Genomic DNA, 21,646 nt, shown 5'->3' on the forward strand with positions numbered 1-21,646 from the left:
TGTATAATAACCAACAGTTTAGTTTTATTAGTGAAAATAATTGCTAGTTCCAGATTGTAACAACAATGCTCTAATGGACCATAAAGATCACAGCTTCTGTGGTTGTCAGTATGCATGATGAAAAGTAAAGGAGGTCTACCCGTCAAATGCCATTCAAAAGGAAACCTCTGCTGCCTGTCAGTCAATAAGTTAATAAATAGAATGTATCTACGAAACAATGAGGTTAATTAACGCGTTTAAATCAAAAACCAATCTTTCCATTTAAAAAGATACAAGAGCTAAAGTCTGCGATCAGTAACTTCTCTAGATTTTAGAGAATAAACAGCTTTCCATCCACAACACCTTTACCTGTCTGAGAGGCAAAGAGCAGTGAATCAAGTTTCTCCTCAATAACGGTATGAACCCTGGGTTTAGCCTGTAATGGCTCAGCAGTCACAATGATGCTACAACTGATCTGACTGGGATTGAAACCACTTCACAGAGATCATAAGGAGGAGCATGACAACAAATGCACGCACATCAGAAAACACCCAAGCTGCTGGAGCCGTCCCCCTGTCAGGTCGTTATTACATTGGTTTGGTGCCGCCTTTGTTTGCCATCTACACCCTTAAGCCAGAGTGACAGATAGAGGATTGGGAAGTAAGGGATAGATAGATGGAGGTATGAACAGACAGAGATGGCCCTGCCATGCTCCAGTGGCCAGCTTCAAGGACAGACGAGCTCTTCAATATCACAGCTTATGTGTAATTAGACAGTGCTCTGTCACGCACCAAAGAATTTCTCCTATTTGTGTCATATTAAACGCAGCATGGATATCCCCTACTGTGCGTTGCCATTGAGACCTAATGCAAAAGGGGAGCAAAGGGGGATTTGTACAAATTTAATTACATTCATAATTCGCCCATCTTTTGCTGTAATCACTTGGGGTTAAGTATATCCACTTCTCAGCTAACCACCCACACCCTGTGTTGCCTTAGTAAGCAGTGTAACATATGTTTTTCAGGCTGAAACTATCTAAGTGAAAGTAAACATAGTTCCTGGTATGCAGTGGTAAAATATTAACAGCTATACACTTTCTACCAAAGAGTTGCATGCTTTTGGTTTGGAGCACAGTAGCTCACATGTGTTTGTTTGTGTGTGGCTGTCTGCTTGTGTATGATACGGTGTCTCTAAAGCCACCTGCAGTGTCTCTGAAAGGCAGGGGATCTTTGTGTGTCTGTTTCGGAGTCTTTGTGTGTCTGCCTGTGTGTCTGCCTGAGTGTGTTGTGGGTGCACCTTGCAGCCAAATCGTGGCCCAAGCAGGCAGCCTTTTCGACAGAGAGGGAAAGGGAGTGAAGCAGATCAAACACAAGCCAAATAATCACAGACGCCGGCTAATTAGCGCAGTCCTCAAAGGGGAACCAGGAATGAGTGATGATTCCCCCTTATGAATTTCCTAGTGACTCTGTGCCGTATGCCACCATGAACACTCACCGGTCACAGAGAGGAGAGACCGGAGAGGGTAAAGTGCAAAGAGAGTCACCAGTGATCTGGCCTTATTGTAATCTTATCATCGGAGAGCATAGGGGGCAAAGTAGCGCTCGATATCGCTTATCTGGGTTTCAGTCATGTGCACAGAACACACAAACACCATCACACACACACACACCATCACACACACACACCAAAGTTTTATCTCAACATCCTTAAATTAGACTGCACGTAACGTTTCCCATTAAGGGATTTTTGGAGCGATTAAATCCAGAGTGCTGTGATATTCCAGCCTGCAGAGCGAAGCGCAGGTTGCTGTTCCTGTGCACGGGCTCTGAGAGCTGATTAGCAGGCGGATCTGCCACGCTGATCCCAGATTTCCACAAGATCAGAGGCCGAGCTGTGAGCACGGCGGCAGCGGCAGCAGCAGCCAATTACAGATGTGAGACGCACCCGCATTGCTTATGCACACGCGCCCTGCCACACAGACGCAACCACATGCCTGTCCTGAGACAGATTCCTCCAGGCTGAAGTCATCAAAGTGACGTGAAACCCTCCACCCCCCACCCTCCTCCAACTCCTCTCCCTCTTCTCTTCTAATCTCAGACAAGAGGGCACCTGTCAGAGAATGCTCAGTTCACCAGCCAGCCAATCCTTGCAGAAACAGAGGAAGAGACAGAATGAAATGAACAGAGAGAGCCAATAAAGATTCTGTTAAGTCTACAGTATGTGAAGACGCGCAGGGAACTGATGGGAGTAAACCCAAATAGAATCCACTTCATCATTCTTCAAGTGTCCAAGTCCCATTTTGTCTCTATACATCTTAACTTGAAGCTAAACATAGATGTTCTAATTCTAGCTCTGGGCCTGGTTTTGAACACCGCTGTCATTGGGTGGATAAACACAAACACACAGACATGCAACATTTCTCTCATTTTGCCAGATTTGTGGGGGGCAATACCCTCCCTTTTCCCTCTGCAGTGCTGCCATCAATGGCCAGCATTTCTTTCACATGATAACTGCGTGACAGTTGGCATACATGTGACAGACAAACACACAGAGACTCCAGACTTATTGTTATGACAAAAATCCTGGTGTGCTTTGAACGTTAATAGCTACATCAGGGAGGCTGGAAAGTGAAACGAATTGGTGAGGCTGGCCAGAGAAGACAAACAGATCTGAGGATAAAATATCAAATGAAGCTCGCCAATTTACAGTTGAGTAATGGCGTAACAGAGAACCAAAAGACATGTAGATAAACAAGAACATCAGAGACATTGGAGAGGAGGCAAAGAGAGATATGGGGGGGTGGGGGGTGGGATGCTGCAGAGCAACAGCTGCTGAAAATCACATCTGCTCCAAGTGGAGTCATCAGCGAACAGACAGACTGGAACCGACCCACTGAGGCAAGCCCCAGGGAGAGTGAGGGTTGGACAGAGGAAGAGTGGAAGGGAGAGGGGGGGGTGAGGCTGATGAGGATGAGATGAGAAGGACACAATTAAAAGAGATGGAGAGTTGAAAAAAGATGAAAAGGAAATGGCAGTGCACAGAAGCAGACAGAACTTCTGCAACCTGTTACTCTTTCCCCCCAAATGGAGGTGATGGGAGTAATGGGGTGATAGTGGGGTGGGTTGGTAGATGATTTTGCAGGAAACAGGACACTCAAATCACTTGTTGTCCTTTTCTTTCTCCCCTCTTTACCCACCCCCTTCTCACCCCTTCCCTGACATCCTTCCTCTATCTCTCTCTCTCCCTCCCTCCCCCTTCTTTCTCTTCAGTGAGACTGACAGAACAAGAGAAGCCTGTTAGAGTAAAGATGAAAGGCCTGTGAGGGTGTGTGTGTGTGTGTGTGTGTGTGTGTGTGTGTGTGTGTGTGTGTGTGTGTGTGTGTGTGTGTGTGTGTGTGTGTGTGTGTGTGTGTGTGTGTGTGTGTGTGTGTGTGTGATGAATGAATGACCCCTCTTATCCCTCATCCCCCACAGGAGCCATCCTGCCTTAACACAATGGCAAAAAAAAAAAAATACATACAACACAACAGGGGCTGCCATGGAGGTCACACTGTGGCATGTGTGTTTGACGTGCAACTGTTTTTCAAGTGGTTATTCTTACTCGAACCATGTTCCCACAGTAGAAAATGAGACACATCAAACATCTCTCTAACAAGGCTGCCTCAGCATGAATATCATCTAATGCATCACTTTGTGTCCTGTAGTGTACACCTTCGGCCTGCGGAGAAGCACCCTGAGGAGAGGTAGGGACCCTGAGAAGTACACATTGTTCATTCATGATAGCAGCCACTGGCAGCGAGGGCAACCCCGTAGCAGAGTAAGCGATGTCATTTGGCAGCAAATGAAGGGGAAAGAGTAAAGCAGTTTATGCTAGCGTCTCTGCGAGGTCTCGCAGCTAGCTCTAACATTAAGTTAGCCTGGGCGCAGGACAGAGCTCAGCTTGTGTTCAAGTCTCTGCATGGTGGAATAAACATAGCTGCTGCTTCACAGTTTCCTCTAGCTCGTCGTCTCCTTCCCTCTCATCTCTCCCTCCTCCGTTGTCACCCCCGCTGCTTAAAAGAACAATCTACCGACGCAGCATGCCCTTCCAAAATATTTACTCACTCAGTATTGGTTGAACACAAAGGCCATTCTCTTACTCTCTCTGATGTCTACTATTCAAACAAATCATGAACTTGCTGACTGCACCTGCGCTCTATCGCCCGCACACACTTGTTTACTGTTGGGATTCCTCCCTTCCTAAATCTTACATCTGGTTCGTGCATTTGACTGATCTGGAGTTTGGTGAAGAAAAACAAGTATAGCCGCAAGCATAGTCACCCCACCTATAGCCTGCGGCAGGGAGTGTGTATCTGCTGCGCACATCTCCGCACACACACGCACACGCACACACACACACACACACACACACACACACACATCTGATTCAATACCCCTGACACTGTCTTAACACCTTTTCCTGTGCAGCTTGTGCCCTTCTTTCCTCTTTTGCCTCTCAGTTCCTCTTTCTCTCTCCCATATCACAATCTGTCACCTTACATTCTCCCCTCGGTCCTCCTTAATCTTTTTCTCATTGCATCCTTTCTGCTAACCAATTTTCGAAGCAGCTTTTCTAACTAATCCAACATGTTCTGTTTTTAGCAAGCGAATCCAAATATAAGTTCATTAACAATCAAGCGCTGAAATCAGTTGCCATGTTGCAACGCTCTGGCTTTTCCTGGCTCCTCATTCATTAGCATATGTTTGAAAACCAAGTCTAAATGAGATGATCAGAGATGATGATGAACTACAAACAAAGACCCAGAATTTTTACTATGATGTGGTTGCATGTCATGCTTGTTTTTAATGTGTCGCACTTGTGATTTTTTTTTAACTAGCTCAAAATAGATGCAAATTAATGGAGTTATAAGGCCTGGGCGCCCAGAGTAATGACATCCCCAGGGTGCCTACTGTTTTTGGGTGATTGTTCAAGCACTCCTGTGGGGGTGCGCATGCTAATAAGTAATAATGTTCTATCAAAGTGAAATGTTGCATTTAGTCTCCTGTCTTGTAGCTCTACAGTATTTTTGACTTCTTTCCAGCCTTCCCATTTTCCTCTCTGAAGGAAAATGTGGTTCCATGGACCACACCTGTGTGTCATTACCACCACTAATGGTACAGTAACAGGCTTCTCCTTCCTCTCACCATTGTGCTCTCACTCTTTTCCTCCCTTTAGCTACTGCCAACATACATTTACCTCTAACAGCAGGGCCTGCACTATACTGCTTCCCCTTGCTCATCCCACTGAATGCCATTTACATGATCTCTGCAGCTCTGTTTCTCCTGCCGCTTCGGCTTTCATAGACTCAGCACAAGCGGGCTTTGTCAACTGGCAGGTGATCTAATGATTTTGTGCTAGATTGACCCGTGATTCCAATTTGCCATTTACTTGAACAGACATCTCTACTTTTTAGCACTTGTGCGACTGTCAATATTGTGTACTTCTGGTATGGACTCCCATATTTATATGAAACGATAAATGATCGTCATGGGAAAAATACGTCGTTAACAGCTTCAGAATTTCAATTAATCGTCCAGCCCTACCGTATACAGTGGGGGAAATAAGTATTTGACCCCTTGCTGATTTTGCAGGTTTGCCCACTTACAAAGAATGCAAAAATCTACAATTTTAATCATATGTACATTCTAACAGTGAAAGACAGAATCCCAAAGAAAATTCCAGAAAATCACATCATATGAATTTATTAAAATTGATAACCATCTGATGAGGAAAAACAAGTATTTGACCCCCTGGACAAACAGCAAGTATTCTGGCTCCTACAAGCCAGTTAGTCTTTCTTTAAGACACAGCCCCAATCCGAACCAATTATCTACATCAAATATACCTGCCTCACCTCGTTACCTGTATAAAAGACACCTGTGAACACCCAAACAACCAGCATCCAACATCACTACCATGGGCAAGACCAAAGAGCTTTCTACGGACATCAGGGACAAGATTGTTGATCTGCACAAGGCTGGGATGGGCTACAAGAGAATCGGAAAGCAACTTGGAGAAAAAGATCAACTGTCGGTGCAGTTATCAGGAAATGGAAGAAGCACCACACCACCGCCAACCTCCCTCGGTCTGGGCCTCCACACAAGATCTTGCCTCGTGGGGTGTCCCTGATCATACTGACAGTGAGGAATCATCCCAAAACCACAAGGGGGAACTGATGAATCAACTGAAGGCAGCTGGGACCACAGTTACAAAAGAAACGGTTGGTAACACACTACGCCGTCATGGATTGAAATCCTGCAGCGCACGCAAGGTCCCCCTGCTCAAGAAGAAACATGTACAGGCCCGCATGAAGTTCGCCATTCACCACCTGGACGACTCAGAAGAGGCCTGGAAGAAGGTGATGTGGTCAGATGAGACCAAAATAGAACTTTTTGGCCTCAACTCAACTCGTCGTGTTTGGAGGGCAAAGAACACCGAGTACAACCCAAAGAACACCATCCCCACCGTCAAGCATGGTGGTGGCAACATCATGCTTTGGGGTGCTTTTCAGCCAAGGGGACGGGACAACTCCATCGTATTGAGGGGAGGATGGACGGGGCCATGTATCGTGGAATTCTGGACCGACATCTCCTTCCCTCAGTGAGAGATCAATGGGTGTTTCAGCATAAGCACACCGCCAAAGCAACAAAAGAGTGGCTGAAGAAGAAGCACATCAAGGTTCTGGAGTGGCCTAGCCAGTCTCCAGACGTGAATCCGATTGAAAATCTTTGGAGGGAGCTTAAAATTCGAGTTGCCAGGCGACAACCTCGGAACCTGAATGATTTGGAGGCTGTCTGCAGGGAGGAGGGCCAACATCCCTGCCGAAATGTGCACAAACCTTGTCACCAACTATAAAAACCGTTTGACATCTGTGCTGGCCAATAATGGCTTTTCTACAAAATATTAACATGGTGTTTGTCCAGGGGGTCAAATACTTGTTTTTCCTCATCAGATGGTTATCAATTTTAATAAATTCATATGATGTGATTTTCTGGAATTTTCTTTGGGATTCTGTCTTTCACTGTTAGAATGTACATATGATTAAAATTGTAGATTTTTGCATTCTTTGTAAGTGGGCAAACCTGCAAAATCAGCAAGGGGTCAAATACTTATTTCCCCCACTGTATACTGATATACAGTTGAGTGCATTGCTGGTCTTGTAACTTCCCCCTATGTGGCTACGGCAAACTAGAGAGAAAAAATTGTTCTTGCCATTGCTCTGCTAAAGATTATCAAAGCATTCTTAAACAGTGTTTATCGGATCGAGTTGAGATAACCACGTGTGAAAAACAAAATGCAGACGCAAAGTCAACACTTGCGCTCACTACTTTTTTGTTTATCACCTCAGCCAGAGTACTGCTGTAATATTTCAAGCTGCGTGTTCTGTAACATCTCAGGCTTCAGATTCACTGAGCTGACCTGTACTTGGTGTTATGATATACGGCACAGGCAGCTGCCCTGCTGGACTCAACTCCACTTTCTTCACTGATATTGTTAAGTCATGTACAGTAATACTGTACTTTTACCGGGCAAATTAATTTCAAACTGAAATAAAAAGTTTTGTTTTACAATCTTGCACGGTGTTGAATTTTTTCATTTCATATCCAAGTTTTCCAAGCAAATTAATTTTTGGTTCTCAGAAGGATGGAAAAGTCTATAAAATACCATTTCAATTACTGGATAATACACATGACAATAATTTGACAGAAATTAAAAAAAAACATGTATTTAATGTATTTAGCTAAAATCCAATCCAAGTGTCACATTACAATCTAGACCGGAGATCTTCAACAGGGGGTCCGGGACCCCTAGGGGGTCGTCAGAGTCATTGCAGGGGGGCCTCCAAATTATTGTCAAAAAAGGTTTTTTCATAAATTAAAATGTCTTAACATAATTCTGACATATCATTAGCAAATAAAACCACCTATCACCACTGATGATAGGCTCACTGGCCTATAAGTAATGTAGTCACTAAGATAGGCATTTACCCATACAGTTCAATCCTAAGATTCTTGTGCCACATGTTTAATATTAAAAGATTTATAAAATCATGCCAACAATTATTGTTTTAATAGCTTGGTATTCTATGCAAAAATATAAAGGCTTTAGGTCGCCTACACGTTATTATAGGCCAAGTTTAATATGTAACCTCATTTTATACAATATATGAAGTAGGGGATCCCTGCTCCGTCTCTTTTTTAGTTAAGGGGTCCTTGGCTTAATAAACGTTGAAGACCCCTGATCTAGACAGGTTTGTGACTTTCATAGAAATCCAGTCTAATATTGAATTATGCATTAAATATGTAATCAGACTGGCATTACTATGATATCATAGCCTATATCTGATTCCCTTAAGGCCAATTAACCCTTGTGTCAGCATTAAATGACTGAGTAAAAACTCAAGTGCATTCATTATACTTGACAAATGAATGCATTACAGATGGTGATTATACGAGTCTTAAAACGTACTACTGGATGGAAAAAGAAGACAGTTGAGCATTAGCCTTGATAGCTTCAGAGATAACTTGGTCCAGAGTGTGATGGCTGCCCAAGATGAGCAGAGGGGACTGAGTGGCTATAAGCATTAGAAGATCATGGACAGGCTCCCTCCTACGCTGTGCATATTAATTCTTCTAATGCAGCGAAAACTCAGCTTGTCACACGTTGACGCTGCATAATTATGTCATCTACAAGAGACAAGCTTTTTAAAAAGGGCAGAAGTGTGGTGCAGCGAAGTGTGTCAATCGAGAGGTTGTATTTTCTAAAATGTCAATAAATGTCTAAAGAATGGTTTACTTTTAGCTCGTTGGGACCTATAAACCCAAATTATGGAAATCATTTTAGATCAATGGGTACAGAAAGGACACCAGTGGTGAGAAGAATGAGCACTCTGAGGTGAATATCTTAATATAGCCGGCAAGTCCCCCACACCTTTTCACAATAACGAACGATTCAATTCTTTAAGTAGTATCCTGACTGACAAGGGTGTCCATCAAACGCCCAGATCCTCTCACCCATGGCCTCTCGCCATCCATCAATCCATACTGACAGTCCGACCTTCATCCCCCTCCATGTAAATAAACACCAGAGAGAGGAAGGGAGGAGCAAAGAGCAGGGGGAGAGGGAGATGAAATCAAAGTAGGACACTCAAACCTGAGACAAGCAGACCGATTTAGGTTCAGAGAGGAAAAGGAAGAAGGGGGGTAGATAAAACTCACATTGGGCTGAGGTGATGAAGGGAGAGACGGGAGAAAGCGAGTAATCTGGAAGGAATGAGGAGGAGAGATAAATTGAAAGAGAGGAAGGGAACTGGCTGGCACAGGGATGACAGCCAAATGAGCGGCCACATGAGAGGGAGTCATGTAAAAGAATGCAGAGGAGAAGGATAGAGAAGGGCGGACAAAGAGAAAGATATATGTAGAACATCAACAATCTATGCCAGATAAAGCAATTTTGTATCAAATGTAAAGAGCAAAATGGAGAGGGAGACAGTGGAAGAAAAAGGAGAGAAAGAGAGACAAACCAGTGAACAAGGGAAAGTTGGTAGGTGGAGCCTGAGGGACTTCTATTTAAAACCAGAACTGAGAACACTTGTGTTAGTTTACACAAGCAGAGGAACCACATCCTCTTCCTCACCTCACCCCCCTCCCATCTTCCCGAGGCTGTGTCTATTTAAATGTGTGTTTAAACGACGAGTGCTACCGCTCTAATCACGGCTGGCATCACAGCACATTCCCTCTCTCCTTCTCCCTCTCTACCCCCCCCACCCACCCCAGGATGCAGCCTTCTTCTGTCGCTCAGACCCGGCACACACTCGACACACACACGTATACGAGCACCCCGCATGACTGTTCCGTGCCAGAGATAAATTCATGAATCACTGGTGCACGAATCAGCCGCGAGCTTGTTGCGAGAGGAGGAAAGTGGGAAGAGAGGGAAAGGACAGAAGTAAGCGGTTAAAGTGTTTCCTTTAAAAGCTTTTAAAAAAAAAAAAGGAGGTGGCTTCAGGAGATGGCTCCCAGCAGGCTGAGGGAACGAGCACACACCCAGAGGGCCTCGGTGTAGTACTAGTCAGCAGAGAAGATACCGTCTCTCCTGCTCTCTCCGTCTCTTTCCCGCTCCTCTTTCATCCCCTCCCTTTCGGCATTTCCTAAAGAGGCCAAGATAGAAAACCAAAACAGCAAGCAGCCAAATAACGAGCAAGTGAATGATACGTGTGCAGCGTAAACATGCATATCGCATAGGAACTGCCAAATATTTGACTTTCTGCACACAAATGCCCTTTAAGGAGCGTATCAAGGACTTATGTACCAAGAAACCCTGTTAGAAAAGGCACTATGGTGGTTCATCCACACAACAGAAAGTCCCTCCATTTCAAGAGAAATTACCCAATCATCTCTTGTTACAAAGCCACTTTCCCTCAAGGGCCACGACTCAAAGGCAGGCCTGTCCATTGATACAGGTGTAGTGCAGAGAGAGGAAAGGAAAAGGGGAGGGAGGACAATAGATGGCCTTTTCAATGGTCTCCCTCGGCTCACCTGGATTAGGGGGAGAGAGTCTGAGGGGAGGAAGGAGGAGGAGGGTCTCACAGCTTGGGCTGAGAACAATACTGTGTCTGTTTTCAGAAACACCAAGTGCATCCATTCTGTCTGGCAGTAACCAGACAAAACAACATCTCAGGGTTGCTGCTGTTGAATGTTCATTTCTTCCTGTGCAAATGTATGTTGAATAAGGTTTAAAAAATAAATAAGATGTGATTTACAGTGCCCATGGTGACATCTTGGACAACAGTCCAATACTCAAAGATGAAAACAGAAAATAACTACATTTGAGCAATTAATCAAGAGTTTCCCATTAATTTTCTGTTGAATGACTAAAAGGTGAAAGTACATACTCTTTTAGGTTGGATAATATAGGAACAACTTTTATATTGTGTTGTTGGTTGAAGGATTTTATAAAAACATTTCTATTGACATTTCCATCAAGACGGTTATGGAAACTGATAGAAACAACAAATCTGCATTTTTAATATTTTTTTGTATATGCTCTATAAGTTCAAAACTAAATTTTAAAAAGTCACAGAGTACCAAGATGGATCAGATAAACAAATAAAGATTTATAGTGATACTATGCATATATTCAATTCAAAACATGTGCATAGTATCTAAATTGCACCATTATATAAAAAAAAAAATATATATATCTAAATCTAAAAAAAGTAAATCTAAAGTATTAGATTGCACTACATTGTACGCTGGGAATTAACTCTTCAAATGTAAGCCCCTTTCAACGTCAGTGTGAGATTCTTGTTATATGAGTCAAGCTATATTACTGGCCTAGTAAGCGCCTGCGGGGGAGAGGAGTGTGTGACAGCATGTCACAGCAGGGGAGTGGACATCGTCAGCCTGATCCCACCACGGCACGACAGGTTAGCTCTGCTGAAATGAAATAAAACCCTGCATCTGTTTCCATTTTAACTCTCATGCTTTGCTCACCGGCTTGATTTTGTTCTGTCACTTCCCCTTTCCTGTCCTCAGTACAATAATCAAGTGATTCAACCATCAAATCAGCCTTGAGAATGGTGTGCATGTGTCTGCGACATATGCACTGTTTGTGCGGTCGTGTGTAAGGATGTTGGGGTGATGAGTGTCGTTTGTGCAGCCTGGGCAAGGGAGAGGAGGGTGAGACAATCAGCGGGGAAGGGTGAGGTTGGATGAAACACTGTAAAAGTGTCACAGCAACTTAACCTTCAAAAAAATGCCCACCAGGGTGGAGAGGCAGGAGGTTTTCTTTCCTATTAAAAAAGAAAGAGGGAGGAGGAAAAGTGTAAGAGAGAGAGTGATTGATGTGAAGAAGGGAAAAGAAACCGAAGACCTCGTTAGTGGGGATAGGAAGGTACATATGCCTGCAATACAAATGTCTGTAGGGAGAGCACGGACTGTTGAGAAGGTATGAGAGGAAAGTAGAGCGAAAGACAGAGGGAGCAAATGAGAGTAGAAGAGGCAAAGTAGCATAGGTAGTTTGGATAGGGAAAGAAGAGAAACTCTGGGGCTGACATAGGTGGAGGAGACAACTAGGGAATTGGACAGTGGGACAGGCAGAGGAATAACGCTTCAGAAGAGAGGGAGAGAGGGAGAGAGATTAAGGGGGAAAGAGAGAGTAAGAGGATAGCGGAAAGTAACAGACATTCCAATTACAGAAGCAGAAACGAGGGATTGATGACTAAGAATGCAGCGAAGGAGAACAAAGAACAGGACGAGAGGAGGAAAGAGATACAGTAAGAGACAGCAGTTTACTGAGCAGATGGAGCAATTATGCAGACCAAATTACAGAGAGAAGGAAGTTTGGAGCATTAGGAGAAGACATAAACAGAGAAAGACAGAGGGCAGACGAAGAATGAATCAAGATGGAGGAGTGAAAGTAAAGGCACACATGTGACAGGGGGAGAGTGACAGAGGGGACCAAGGGGCCGATTAGAGAGCAGGCAATCAGTTGAACTCATGAATGAGACAAATCGTTTTAACGAAGGAGGACCTGCACTCCCTAAGGAGCCACACCAAACACATGCCAGCACACCCTGTTGACAAAGCACAGGCCTGATAACTGAATAAACCTGCTGCCTCCATTTGACCTTAATGTGCCATTTGCTTCAGGGGAGGATTTCAATCCTCCTGCCATTTCATGGCTCTGGGGACCAATGACCACTGTGCTGCTTGTTTATCGGCATAGCATGGCGGCACATTTTTAAACCAACAAGTGAAACAACAGATAGCACCAATATCAGTGGCAAGATCGCAAAAAATGCTGCTTGGCGTGTGAAACACATGAACACTCCACTTGCTTTCATGAGAAATAAACCTGTTGTGCATTATATCTGCGATGGCGTATTCTGTTTTTTTATCTCATATTTCTAAGTCGGCTGGGATCACGAGAAAAGCTGACCAAGTTGAAAGCAGCTGGTGTGCATAAGGTTTTGGGGAGCATGACTCTATATCCAGCTCCTAGAGCCCTGACAGGACCCTGTCACACCAAATTCAATTTCCTCCAGTAGCCAGCCTGTCCACTGCCTCCAATAGGTGTGAATTTGACCTCACCTCGTCTAAGTCAGATGTGACGAAGATGCAGCACGTCTGTGTGCCAGTATTAATAGAGGAGCAAAGGTGTGTGCAGGTAGGTAACAAAACGGCTGTAGCTAATGTTGCTAGTAACACGTGTTGATAAAAGGAACAAAATGTTTGAAAAAAAAAAAAGAAGACTGAAAAGGAAGTAAAAGCAAAAGCTGGCTCGACATTTCACAATCTCGGGGCATGGAGGACACAGGGAGGGATTAGCGGAGGAGGAGGGGAGAGAGAGATGGTTCATGGTGCTGTCATGCCGACAGAGCAAGCCCTAAATGTTTTCAATATCACATAAGGGCACTGCATCATCCACCATTCAATACCAGATCAATAACGCAAACCACCTTCCACCTCGCAAACTACATTTAGACACATTAAGGTGACTGCTAATGAGCTGCCGTGTGTGTGTGTGTGTATATATATATATATATATATATATATATATATATATATATATATATATATATATATATATATATATATATATATATATATATATATATATATATATATATATAGACACGCTGAGGAGGACACAGTCAAGGGCCTCCGTGCTTAGTTGCACATAGATCTGCTGAGTCCACTATGGGGAGGATTTCTGAAATAAAAGAATGCGACAAAGACAGAAGAAAGAGAAGGAAAGATGACAGGGAGAGGGTACAGGTCAGGTAACCATAATAAAAAGAGAAAGGTTGGTGCAAGCAGTCCTTTACTGTCCACAATGGAGGGCTCTTTGGCTGTTAAATATGCATCTCTTGCTTTAAGAGAGGGAGTAGAAGAGGGGCGGGAGGTGCGACTAAATTACAAATGAGCGGATCATTCTTGGCCTCCCTAGTTCACTCCCTCAGTTTTTTTTTTTTTTTTCGAAATCCTCCTTCATCCGCTCTGCCAAGATGCTGCGGTGTGGAATTTGAAAATGTCGACATCCTCAACTCCCCCACTCCTCCTTTGCCGCTTCCCGTCGGTGATTTTACTACAGCGGGGTCACAGAGACGCCCATCTCCCAAGTCTAGTTAATTAAGGGGATTTTATTTTAAAGAGTTTGGCTGCCTTTCAATGGATCTTCAATTGGAATTACTGCTCATTCTCCACATTGGCTGAGCTGGAATGGCTTTGACCTGCATCTCCCTAAATTCCATCCAGGGTTTGTTATGGCACTTACCCACTGCTAGTACTCAGCTCGACCGGGGTGCCCCGTCCTCCCTTTTCCATTGCAAATTTAGTACAGCCTCATGCGTGAGGCTAGCGTGGCTGGTCGTCATAGCGACGCTGCAGGAAACTGCCGTGACCTAACACGACACACACAGAACGTTGAAGGTGTGTTGGTTTTGATTCTGCCACAGCCAGAAGACAAATGCTGTTTCAAGAGAAGCTGGAGGCAGCAAAAAAAAAATACAAAAATAAACACACAGCTGGCTAAACTATTTAAAAATGACGGGTTTGTTCAGGACACCCCCGTCTGTTGCTAGCAACGATGACGCAGCGTTTAGTGATGATTCTTTCCGACCAATCAGTAGTCTGCAGGTTTTCACGTCACATTTTGGTATCACCTCAGCTTGCTTGGAAACTCGATGGAGGTACCAGGGACTTTTTTTCATAATGGAAAAACAAAAAAGGCGAGTAGAGTCGAGGCAAGTCGAGCAGGTACCATGGAATAGAAAAACACCATTAGACGTAAGGAAATGTAGAACTGGCAGAAGGTATCTTGACTAATGGCGTGGAAATGTGTGTGTGACTAAAAAATAAAGTAAGCCACATGTCCTATAGCAATTTCATACAAGATAAGCTGCTGGCATGCTACTCCTGCAAATAGTCTTAAAACTCTCCCATTATTAAGAAACACGTGGGTGGTTACGGTACATTATGGAATGGTCTCTTGCAGTGAACTTATCAATGTGTGAGCTAACGCACACAGTTTCGTACACAGATAGTTTAGATAGCATCTTAGCCCAACACTCCTGCCAAGAACATCATCGACCCCAGCAGTTGTGTTTTTAGAAACCCTTGAGCTGCCCCTATACATATTAATGACACTTGGCATTCCTTCTAAGACAAGGATTTCTGCTCATTTTCCTTTGGATCAGATGGGAGCGACTCCAGCAGTCTGGCAACCCTGGGAGCCAAATACAAACATCCCTGTGGGGGGCTCTCAGTGTGACCTAACCCAACACAGGCCGGCTGCCATCCATCCAGTATGAACGTGTAGGCGGAGGGGGGGAAAGGGAGACTTCTAACATGGAGATGGAACCGTCAGAGCTCCTGGTTTGCTCTCTTGTTGCAGGAAATCCACTATCATTACTTACAAGTTGAAGGAAAAGGCGTCAGTTAAATGAGCAGGGAGCGATAAAAAAAGGATGTCCTTAGATGTGATGTCTGTGGAAGATAACAGGGTTGCTGATGAGGATGATACACACCATTTCCTGAAGGAAACACTAACGCACACATGCAATGTCATCCTGCAATGTGACGGTTCCTCCCCATTATTGGAATGTCATCTGACTTACAGCACAGCCTCCAGTTACAGCCCTTATTCATCACCAGCTGTATAGTGTGTGTGTGTGTGTGTGTACTCAATTGTGTTTGTGGTGCAATACTGCGGCCTAAAACGCAACAAGATGCAGTGACTCGTGTCCATCGACCTCCCTCTCTTTAGATCCATCCGTCCTGTCTAATAATATTTGCCAAGTCAACAATTATTCTGATGGATCTTTTGTGTTTCTGGATCACTAAAACTCATTTGTCAAAATATCTGTATATCTAAGACCCTGATCAAATTTGAGGAACAACATTATTTTTAAATCAATATTAATCATATAATACTTCCATATAAAAAAGGGTTTTTAAAAATTAAAAATGCCTGCTGCTAAAATGTTTTCAATGCACCCATTAAAAAAAGGTTTCCATCCGTCTCTAGTTTAATGTTCGATAAGAGGTACTCCATTTCAAGGCAGCCATTAAATACTGCCACTAAGCTGAAATCACTGTTATCCAATACAGTACCTGGTGAAATAACAAGTAATAATAGAAAGCCGTCTAAATCATTAGGATCATTTGGTGAAATGCCAAATATTTGCTTCAGTCATTCTACAATTTAGTTATTTAAAATTAATGGGGCCACATTTTAGACACACACACACACACACACACACACACACACACACACACACACACACACACACACACACACACACACACACACACACACACACACACACACACACACACACACACACACACACACACACACACACACACACACACACACACACCCCTCCATTAAGCTGTAAATCCAGGCACACATTTTATGTCTGAATCAACGAACTCTTAATGGTGATTATAAGGGGGAGGAGGAGGTTATTGATGTGTCATTTAAACAGGAAGGTCCGTTAGTAAGTGCGTGTGTACGTACTAGCGAATGCCACAACCAGAACAAGACTTTCTTACACACATATAGACACACACCTGACCTTTTCCAAATCCTTCTGACATTTACAGGGCCGGTGCGAAGGGGCGAGGACAGCTCATTTACATAATGATAGGACCTAACTGAGACAGCCATTAACACAAAGAGCAAACCAAGACCGAAGCCCCTTGCTTCACTGGGCCTAATGAGCTACTAAGGACTTACTTTCGCCTTCTTTTATTAGGGAGGAAAAAAACAAACTCCCCTCGTTATTCATCAATCAAATTCCTCTTAATTGACAAAGTGTAAGTCTCTCTCTCTCTCTCTCATGAATGGGCTCTGGCTTGGCACCACTGTTCACAGAATCTCTCCATGTGCAAGGAAATAGAGCTAATAGTTTGAGCTATTGCACAAGTAGGACTGCCAAAAGAAACATCAGTTGCCTCTGTGTGTGTGTGTGTGTGTGTGTGTGTGTGTGTGTGTGTGTGTGTGTGTGTGTGTGTGTGTGTGTGTGTGTGTTCACAAGTCATTTATTGGAATGATAAAACACACCATTTCAGAGGGGCAGATACCGCTCTGGCTGACAAGAAATCCTACAGCCGTTATGACAGACCATGGTGGGTGAGGTTACATGTGGTTTATTTTCCTGTCTGTCTGCATGTTGTTCCTGTCATAAACAGTCCATGGGAGACGGGGGAGGAAGGCCATTTGAATGAACCAATGACTAGGACAATGTCACTTAACAAAAGCACAGGACAGGAATGAAAGATAGATGAAAATAAAGAGACGAGAACAAGGCCCCTGTATGTACTCGCTGGCAGGGGTGGGGGAGGGAGCGAGGGATGGCGGGAGAGAGGCAGTTTTCAAGTGGCGGGTGGGAAAGAGGGGAGGTGGGGCGTCGCCTGTCTTAATCAGACGCTGTCCATTTAGTTCTCCAGCAAATCCTGAAACTCAGCTACAACCCTGCGCACTGCAGCAGGCTGCCGAAAAGCCACCTGTTCCCTCGAAACTAAGGAGAGCCATCAAGAGTAGCTTTGCATCTGAATTAGCTTTGCTGGAGGACTCCAGGTATACAAAGACAAAACATTGGTTTATTGTGAGCAGAGAAGGAAGCAGCCTCCTCCCCCGGCCCTGACCCTGCATGCCCACTAGTTTCTCAGGCAGCCAGTCACCCCCTGCACACACGCAGCTTACTCAGCCATAAAGACAATACCATAGCCTCATAACCCCCACACCAAACTCCCCCTCACATAAGCCCACCCATCTTCCAATAAAAACATCTCCATGGTAATGGGCCAAGCCTTTCTGACCCACATCCGTGGTCCCTCACAACCTTGACTTGGGGGGTGGGGGTAGCATTATAGTGTAATTTCAGAGCTTAAACTGGATCCCACCTGCCAGTTTCTATTAGTTTTATATACATGTGTAACCACAGAAGCCTAACTTAATTAAAAACCCATCAACCTCAATATTGAATTTTTTTTTACATTACAGCATAAGCATAGTGAAAACTTGCAGAGAATTAAATCACATCTCTCAGACGCAGGATGGAAGGTGGAGGTAAGTGGCTGCTGTCAAAGCTTGAGAAGAAGTTGGAACCACAAAATGCAAAGCAGACATGTAAAAAAGGTTCAGCTCCACAGCTGTAGCTTGGGTTGCATAATTTCATTATTACCCAAAAGAGGGTCAGAGGTTCACTCTGGAAAAAAAAATATATAGAGTTTAACGAAAGAAAACTAAAAGCAGTGTTTTTGCTTGTACTGGTTAAATGTTGCGTTTTTCCTCACTCATAAATATGTAAAACCTTTTGTTTTGTTTTCCCCCACTCTTGTCCCTCCCCTAAGAGCACTTCATGTTCGGTAAAATGAAATTGGACAAAAAAGGCCCACTGCATGAATAAGTGAAAAGAGTGACTGTGCTTATGAGTCGTGATTAAAACAACCTAACAATCAAATACGTTACAGCACAGCTACAGTATACTGAAAGTGTATAGTGTAGCTGTGCCAGAGTGTTAGATCTAGGCCTACATTCTTGCCCCAATTACTGCACAAAACAAATAGCTGGCCTAGCAAGAAGCACTGAAAATGAACTGGTTTCATGCCACAGGCATTCATATGTTAATGGGTTAACTGCATGCCAGGAATATTTTCTCTTGTTTGTGGGCCTACTCACTGTGGCAGTGGTACCTGTAGGCTACCTGTGCTTAAGTGAAGAGGAAAATGTCTGAATAATTAACCTGTTTAATCAGGTAGCCAGGGAGGCAGGGCTGACTGTTACCTTGTTTAAAGGAATAGCAACTAATTTACAATAAAGACCTACACTGGGAGTGGTTCACTGAACGAAAACTATGCAGAAGAACCCCAAATTAGGAAGACAGTGTACATGATTGAGTTTCAAGTTGTTGCCCCCTCGGTTACTCTATGTGTACATTAAAAGCTGTTCCCAGACCCATTTTTCTCAACTGAAGTGTAACTAATAGAAGACGATGTGCGGACAGAGGGAAGAAACAGGGAGCAGGGGGCGAAGAGGAGGAGAACGGTGGCTTAAAAGAGCAGAGGACTATACTACAGAAGCCAGCAGGTAGCCTACCTGAGAAAAACACCTTGCTCCACAGAGCCACACCTTAGGAAAACTAAACATGGCGTTGAGTCATCGACCGAAACTGTGGTCAAAGACCGATACAGATGATTCATGTCCGAAATGATGGTAAAAATTAGGAAAAGGAAACGGGTAGTAGTTTAAAATATAATTTCACGTGACTGTATTAAAAAAATCGTAATACATTTTAAGTGTTAAAACTGAAATCCTCGCCAGTAGCCTACAGCGAGTGAGGAAATCACCTGCCGGATTTTCTGCTCCTGCCTGACAGGTGGTGGTCAGGTTTAAATGTATCTCCTCTTAAATTAAATTATTAAAGCTTTGAGAAGAATTGAAAGACAGCGTGCTGCTCACAACCAACTGGACACTATTAAGTTTGTATAAGTGATCGTTTCTTACCGTGTTGACGAAGTATCGACGCGACCAAGCAGAGCAGTCCGATCATTTTTGAGCAGGCATGCCAGATTTGGGCATCATGTCTCGCCATGGTCGATTACTGTCCCCTCTATGAAACTAGGCACGCAGTCTCTCCGGAATAAATGTAAAATCGAAACCTTCAGATGCGAGTCAGTTTCTGTGTAAAAGATTACTCACTCAAGGCAACAAAATAAACTTGTTTGGCTACAGGACAGACCAGGAGTCCGACAGAGATTCTTGTTTCAAATGTCCCTCGCTGCGCCTTTAAGACGAAGTCTGTTAAAAAAAAAATATTGAAAATCCTTGTGAATTCGTCCTGGCAGCGCACAGGTGAATATTCCCCCCCAGCCGGTGCTCTGGATGTAATGAAGTGCTGCCGCGCTCTCTCTACTCCAACAACTAGTTCCTCTGAGCGCGCGGCGGCCCGACTGTGTGTGACTGACTGGGTGATGTCATCAGGCTGAGAGTCAGCCCTGCTTTCCAAAAAACCAATTAGGACCTCTGGGAACAACTTGTTGAAATCGACAACAGTGTTTTATCACCTTTGAAAACAAAACGTGCACCTAGATAACATCTAAAGTGCAGCATGTTTTACTTTGATTTCTGTCAAACATGGAAATGATCCGAAAGCGTGATGCATATCCAGGAATACGGCGATATCTTCATCATCCACATTGCCTTAAAATAATTGTAATCAATTTGCACCGACCGCTCTAGATGCATACAATTAAATATGCAGCAAATGTATTATATTATCTACAGAAAAGTGGCACTCTACCTAAAAAACAATGTAAAGTTACTACACAGTGTATCCGAGTCAGACAGTTTGGATGTAGTGGTGAGGTACGTTGAAACAGATGATTCTTACGCCCTCTGCTGCTTGTTTCTGCACACACAATTGGGATGAGCTCATATAAACTCTAGCACAACAGACGCCAAAATCAATAAACATTCATTAAATAACGGCAAAATACAAATCCAGTGGCAGTCAGAAAAATCCAATCAAGAGGAAACAGCTTCTCATGTATCTATTTGCAGACTCTCTTGTTGATGAGATTTTTTTTTCTTCCACAGAATAACTTGCAATTCATTTTTGCCCTATTTTTCCTCTGAGGCAGGGTGCATACTAGCATAGCAAAGGCATTATTTGGTTTAGGTCTAATCCCTATACCCAAGTGTTTTACAGCCAATGTAATTACATCTCCATAAGTCTCACAGTTTAAACCGTGCTGCTTGGTTCCTTCTGTTCTGTTCCTCTTCCAGATTCCCCTCCAGTGTCACCCTCTTATTTTCAGACTGTATTTCTGAAGATGCTGATAATGATCAGAGGTCAAACCATGTTCTGCACACCAGAAAAACAGTTGAAAAATGTTCCTCTTTTGGAGATTTATGTCTTCAAAGAGACAGGATGAGTTTAATTTTCTTTCCCACTCCTTGTCAACTGTTAATCCAGAGACTGTGGAAGCATATGCCTTGCAAAGAAAGCAGCTGTGGGTTTTAAAATGCCAACAGTACTTTGCATAACCATCTTTTAATTTTGCAGCCTTTTTTTGACTCTCTATCTGATTGTTTGAGCACCAGCACAGTCAGAGAAAGTGTGCAGGGACCACCTGTACTACCGCTGCTACCACTAAATCGTTTGCATTCATGGTAGCATAACGGGCTTTAAAGAAAACGGCCACCAAATCGAGGATTTCATTGCCTTTCCTCCCAATACTCATCTATTTTTCATCACACCAAATCGACCTTCACACCTTCCACTTTCCAGCTACCACCCACTTTACTGATACAGTGCATCACCTCTTTTTTTTCTTTTTTTCTCTCGCCATCTCACACACCAAACAGTGTAAAGCTTACACCTTCCCTTCGTTTACACTTCACTTTCCTCTCCTTCCACCTCATTCCTTCCCCCTTCTCTCCCTCCCTCTCTCCCTCTTCCCGCATCATTCGATTTCCTTTGTCCACTCGTCCTTCACTCCTTGCTGCTATTCATCCTGTCCTCCATTCTAGTGTTCTCCGGGGGTCTGTGGCAGTGATAATGAAGCGCCTAGTTAACAGATATTAGCTCATTGGCAGTGGATTCATTAGACAG

The 21,646-nt window shown here is 43.7% G+C and overlaps 1 protein-coding gene across 3 annotated transcripts in view; it reads right to left on the reverse strand.

Annotated features, from left to right (window-relative positions):
- si:ch73-22o12.1 (nectin-2) overlaps window positions 1–20,022 on the reverse strand; it is an 81,926-nt gene extending 61,904 nt beyond the window's left edge. For all 3 annotated transcript variants that reach the window (XM_028580986.1, XM_028580985.1, XM_028580984.1), the window contains exon 1: window positions 19,537–20,022. In XM_028580986.1, coding sequence (XP_028436787.1) covers window positions 19,537–19,624 — 88 coding nt within the window. In that variant the 5' untranslated portion in view covers window positions 19,625–20,022. The remainder of the gene's footprint in view (window positions 1–19,536) is intronic.
- Between the last annotated feature and the right edge of the window lie 1,624 nt (window positions 20,023–21,646).

The sequence above is a fragment of the Perca flavescens genome, chromosome 6 (assembly GCF_004354835.1).
Source record: "Perca flavescens isolate YP-PL-M2 chromosome 6, PFLA_1.0, whole genome shotgun sequence".
Lineage (NCBI taxonomy): Eukaryota > Metazoa > Chordata > Actinopteri > Perciformes > Percidae > Perca > Perca flavescens.